The sequence below is a fragment of the Rousettus aegyptiacus genome, unplaced genomic scaffold, assembly GCF_014176215.1.
Source record: "Rousettus aegyptiacus isolate mRouAeg1 unplaced genomic scaffold, mRouAeg1.p scaffold_m13_p_9, whole genome shotgun sequence".
In the NCBI taxonomy this organism is placed as follows: Eukaryota; Metazoa; Chordata; class Mammalia; order Chiroptera; family Pteropodidae; genus Rousettus; species Rousettus aegyptiacus.
Window position 1 is genome coordinate 67,194,270 of NW_023416312.1, and position 6,255 is coordinate 67,200,524.

The window sequence follows — 6,255 nt, forward strand, 5'->3', positions numbered from 1 at the left end:
GTTCTGATTAAACATATCTGGGGCGTGGGGGGTGCTGTGCTGGAGGACAGAGAAGGTGTGGCAATTGCCAAATTAGGACATTATCATTTTCTTGCTTGTGCACTACGGACTTGGCTCTGGTCGTGATTTCTTTTTTTATTCAGAGGCAATCTAAGTGACTGTGCAATGCCTCAAGAGCGATAGAAATCAAATAGAAACAGGTACTGATTCAAGTCTTAAGTGATGACAGAGGTGCATTTCAAATACCATGGAAATCTCACTGGGCGGGCCCATTTCCCCACCCTGGCAACAGAGGTTGACACCACTTCAGATAAGTATTCCAATCTGTATATGTACGTGGGCTTATTCCTGAGCCTCCTGGCCATTCTCCTCATCCTGTTCTTCACAATGCTATTTCGGCTCAAACATATCATCTCACCCATCACCTCTGAGAGCACAGAAAGTGTTCCTCAATTCACAGATGTAGAGATGCAGAGTCGAATCCCCACTCCATAATACCAGGATGAAGATAAGCCTTAGTGGATTTCAGTAAACCCTTGGATGTTGGTGTCCAGGAAAGCTTCCTTTGTTACGCATAGCTTCCCATGTAAGGAATCAACAAGTTCATTTAACAAAAAATCATTCATGTTTCTTTGTGTTTTTCTTTATCTTGACTCTGCTAATGGAATAGCTAACAGGTTTAAGATTTATTCCTTGCCAGGAATATAGGAAATGGCAGCTGGTTGGGAGGGTATGTTTCCATAGTAACCAAAGAGAGCCTGGGCTTTCAGCAAACCTCAGACCACAGAAATTCATGTGCAGCTACTGTAAACAAAACACAGGATCCCTGGAAGCTCCAAGAACAAGGAAAATTTGCCTTCGAAAGGGCTGACTGTTCAAAGATGGTACCCCAAGAAAAAGACATCTTAATTTTAGCACTTGGACCCTGAAGAATCACTTCTGCTGACAAGAAGCTAAACCATGTCAGAGGTGAATGGAAGGGACTATGAACCCTTTCCCAAAGGAGCAGTGATTTTATCATCTGAAGTCATTGTGTTTGACCCAAATGAAAGAAGAGTTTTAAAGAAACTGTTTCAGTTTAAAAAGCAAGCTTGCAAAAAGTTGTTTCCAGTCACAAACCCATCTAGAGAGGGAAAATGTGCATTTTATGTCTGTTATTACTATTACTGAGCCTTTAAAAACTTAGGTAATGGCAGATGTAATATGAAAATTTGGAACAACGAGCTTCCCCAAAACCAAGGGAAAATTAAGTCAAAATGTGTTGACAATGAACCTTACATCATATGTGCAGCTTCTTTGCCTTTTCTCCCTCCCTATCATGCTCCAGGATTTAGGTACATACAAATATGAGCTTTGTTTAAAGGTGACCTTAGCAAAGAAGCCTCAACTGTACTTTAAAGCAGAAATGAAATAATATTGGTATTCTGTTGTTGAATGACTGTGGCTTTGGACAAAACATTCAAACCTCTGGATGCCAGATGTTTCTGAAAAATGATCAGAGAGCTATTTAGTCATCACCATACTTTTAGATCTGAGTGTAAGAAAAACAAAGAGAGACAAAGGAGGAAAGGACTAAACAACACCCTCCAACAAATCTTTACTGAGATCAATGTTCTCAAATTCACATTTCTCTTTCCCAGAAAATGTTCCTCCCTTCTTGATCCCTGCCAAAAGATGAAGTGTTTCATTTATTACCTATAAGAGATATATTTTGAAAAATTCCATTCTCATAAGTAGCCCTAGTATGCCAGTAGTAGAGAAAGAATTTGATTTTTTAAAAATTAAAGTTCCAAAGGGGAACCAAAGGAAATAAGTACTGTTTGCAAATTAGAAATTAGAAGGCTGGTCATATTCTTGTCACCAAGGAACTAAGACACCTGCGTTGAATTCTTCCTGCTTTAAAAAAACAGTTCTCTCTTGCACCTAAAAAGTGGTCATCAAATTTCACAGGGTGCTCCCTTGGGAACTACAGTGGTGGTGAGAGAGAAATGGAATGGATGTTAGGTTAATGACACCTCCACCAGACATGTAGCTCTCTTTGGTCTGTTACCAATTTAGATTGGCCCCTTTATTCTAGTCTAAATCTAGCTTGATGGTGAAATTCCCAAGTGCTTTCTTCTTTTATACACAGTCATTTGCCAATACTCTGCTCTCCAAGGGGCTGCAAAGTGTAAAATCCCCACATGCAGAGCTAAACTTAGCAGCAAGGCTGACTCTGGCACAACTGTTACAAAAGTGCATTGTTAAAAGATGGCTGCTGCATTCTGCACCATTCAGGAGAGATCGGCAAGTAAGCTAAGACTCCGACAGGGCCTCACTTCCCTTTTGGCATTCTATTTTCCCAAATACAAAGTGACTCTTAACATTATTACATTTGGTGGTTTAAGTTGTGTCTTTATTCTACACCCAGACTCCACGCACCCTTTAAAATTTTAGTTCTTGGTGGCCGTACGTGGACTTCCTCAAAAGCTGGAAATATACCCCAGAACATCTTAAAGACACACATCTTCCCTCTCCCTTTTCTGCTTACAGTATTTGAATGCACTTTACAGTTAAGTCAGTGGGTGGATAAATGAAGAAATTGATTACACTTTCAACAGCAGTGAATAGCGAGATACTCAATGGCTTGTAGATGAATCTAATGAACAGATGGACTAAAAGTCTATTCCCTGCTCACCTACCTCCCCAACCCAAATTTCAGAAGTTTAAAACTACTCTTTAGTCACTGACTTGAATGAAGATTGCTAATTTATGTTTAGGTTACTCACCTGGAAAACAACCACCCTCTTTCATCACAACTACCCCACGGGATCCAGATCTTCACTGAGCATTAACCAAAGCACACAGCACAGATTGCACTAAAATAGCAGCATAACCCTTCACGGTTTCCAGTGATAACATTAATAGAGATGCATTTAAGCAGATGTGTCATTATGATGGCACACACAGTATTTAATCTTTAGGAAAATAAACAATGTTTTCATCATAGCAAACTTACTATAAAAAACCTTCCATTTATATTAAATTAAAACCCCCCATGTATTAATTAACATATATTACTGCTCAAAGAGACAGCTAAAGCAATCAATGGGCATAATTTGATTTATCCATCTATCCAAAATGCTGACTTGTCAATTCCCTCCCCAACCCTCACTCTCCCAAAAAATTCATGTTAGCCTAGTGTAAACAGGTAGGTTATTTATATATAGATGTAAGGTGAAAAAAATGATTCTTTACTTTTTATTATGCTGATCTACATGTAATTGCCATTTCTGTAAGTCAAAAACACTCAAATATTGGCAATTTCATATAATTCAACCTAATAAAAAGACTCACTATATGAATTTTTTAAATAGTAAACTCTCCTAATATGTTTAAAGATATTAAATTTCAAAAAATACACTTTGCATACATTTCAGAATCATGGGTTGTATAAAACAAGGTATATTGTAAAAGGCTTATGTATTATGTATTATGTATGAGGCAAGAAATATTGAGGTTAATCAAGATGGGTTCATCTGGCCTAACCTTTTCATACATGCCAAATCTAAACCTTTGGACTCATAACTGAGTTTGACAGCTTCAGACACTGCTGTACTTGCTAAGTAGGTAAAAGGGGTTCATTTAATGCAATTAAATGGTTATATCTAGTAATACATGTCATTCACCTGCATTTGTACGAAAGGAACTTTTTGAACACAATTAAGAATTGTGTTGAAGAAAAAAATCGGCTTTCTTTTGTTTGAAATCATTAATATTTGAAATAGATTCATATTGTATAAAAACAGAAATAGTTGAATTAATATTTAGCATGTAATTTTCGATCCCTGGAAAATAAATTCTGTTTGGTTTGTTAATAAGAAATATCTATTGTCTAAAGAATGTAAAGAACATTAGTCTCATCATTCCAATATAAATTGTAACATCTGAAAATTTGTGGCATTTATAATTTCAAGGTGTTATTCCCCAACCTCCTACCTTTTATTTTCTCCCCATTTGCAAACTTACTGGTGCGTTAGTTTGTTTCTTTAGTAGAAGGACGTGGAAAATGGATCATGACTACCAGCTGTCAATGAAGATGACCTGAGGTGAGAATGAGATAAGGCAACTAGAGTGTCAATATCTTTCAACATTCCCCTCCCCACATTATTTTTTAAATGTATCTTACATTTTGTGCTTTCTTCATTTGATCCTCACAGCAACCACGTGTATAATGAGTGAAGGTATTATAGTCTGTTTTACAAAAGACGACATGAACACAGAGAGATTATTGAAGCACTTGTGGTTACACAGAAGCCAAGTCAAGATGACACTACCAGTCTTGGGACTCCTATTTTAGTACTCATCCCATCATACTTTGCTTTCTGGGCACTGAATACATATTTCAAACCTATTCATTCTATACCACTGCAAATTCTGCAGACAACAATTGAGCTCTACAGATAAATAACTCCCCGTGCCCAAATTCAAAACAAATAAGCATAATTCTGCTATCTCTTTAATTTTATAGCCACAGCAACATATATTAACAGACTATAGGAAATTTAACACAAAGGAAAACCTTGAAGCTTTAATTTATATGGATAAAGGGAAGTGGTAGATATATAGATGGATTATCACCCACAATGCAACTCCCTATGATAATTTGACTTAATCACCACAGTCAATGCCAGTTTTTCATATCCATGATTATTTCTCCCCCCCCCACCCTACCTACCCCCCAGAAATGAGAACACATCTTCTTAGGTAAAAATAGCGTCCTTATTTAAAATTCTATAGTGTTTTAAGTGCATGCAGCAATTCCATTTGTGTTCTATAATAAATGCAATGACATTAAAAGGGAGAGAATTAGTCCCTAGAGATGCTTCTTCCAACCACAAAGAATGAATTGTTAGGCCTCCGCCACCAACTCCATTGTGGACAGAGGTGAGATGGCGGCCACCGAGGAGGTCAGAGGGCTATGCAGGGCAGTGAGCCTGGTCTGCCTGAGCTGCCACCACCTCAGCCGCATCCCCTGTTGCCCCAGCAACAGCAAGAAAAACTGATGGTGGCCGAGGCCAGAGAAGTGGTGCCATCCCGTAGGGATGATGGGTTCCTGAGTCTGGACTCCTTCACCTATATCGTCCAGGGACAGAGCAGAACGGGCTGATACAGATCCAGTGCTGCAGAACAATGGCCTTAAGCCAGTGGTCCAGATAATTTATAATGAAAAATTTAGTGATGTTTATGATAATTTCTGGCCCATTCTGCAGCGTGATGAAAGAAGTGAAGGAGCCTTTAAACGAACGAGATGCTATTGAGTTAAATGCAGCCAATTATACAGTGTGGTGTTTTCGAAGAGTTCTCTTAAAGTCACTTCAAAACTATCTGTATGAGGAAATGAACTACATCACTGCAATAATAGAAGAACAGTCCCAGGTTTGGCATCATAGATACTAGTGGAATGGCTAAAAGAATATTAACTTGATTAAGAATATTATTGCTGATATTCTTAATCAAGATGCAAAGAATTATCATGCCTGACAATATCGACAGTGGGTTATTCATGAATTTAAACTTTGGAATAATGAACTGCAGTATGTAGCCCAACTTCTTAAAGAAGACATGAGAAATAACTTTCTGGAACTAAAGATACACCAAAATTTCTAACACTAGCTACAATGATCATGCTATATTGGAGAGAGAAGTCCAGTACACTCTGAAAATGATCAAATAAGTACCACGAAATGAAAGAGTATGGAACTATATGAAAGGGATTTTGCAGAATCGTGGTCTTTCCAAATATTCCAATCTATTGAATCAGTTGCTTGATTTACAACAAAGTCACGGTTTCCCCTACCTAATTGCCTTTCTTGTGGATATCTTGAAGAAAAGCTGGAAAACCAATATGACAACAAGGAGGACAGTCTTAATAAAGTATTAGAGTTAATGTGAAATCCTAGCTGAAGAAAAGGACACTATAAAAAAGGAACATTGGAGATATGTTGCAAGATCCCTTCAGAGCAAACACAGCCCAGAAAGTGACCCACCAACAAATGTACAGCAATAACACCATCAAGAAGAACTTGATGGTGTGTTATTTTTTAAACACACTCTAATGCAGGAGTTTAAAACTAGAGCAATCATTCTCTTTGCCTGTGGTGTAAAACATGCATTGTACATGTATCGCTTTTTAACAAGAACTAAGCATGATGTTCCTTGGATGCTGCTGCTATTCAATCAAGCTCCAAGTAATTCGAGTCTTTTAAAACAAAG

General features: G+C 37.7%; 1 protein-coding gene and 1 pseudogene across 1 annotated transcript; both read left to right on the forward strand.

The window, feature by feature from the left end:
* Window positions 1-222: 222 nt before the first annotated feature.
* On the forward strand, window positions 223-495 carry SERTM2 (serine rich and transmembrane domain containing 2). The gene has a single exon (XM_036226659.1). It carries the CDS (start codon window positions 223-225, stop codon window positions 493-495), a length of 273 nt encoding a protein of 90 aa, XP_036082552.1.
* A 4,465-nt stretch (window positions 496-4,960) lies between these two features.
* On the forward strand, window positions 4,961-6,049 carry LOC107497735 (annotated as a pseudogene).
* Window positions 6,050-6,255: the final 206 nt, after the last annotated feature.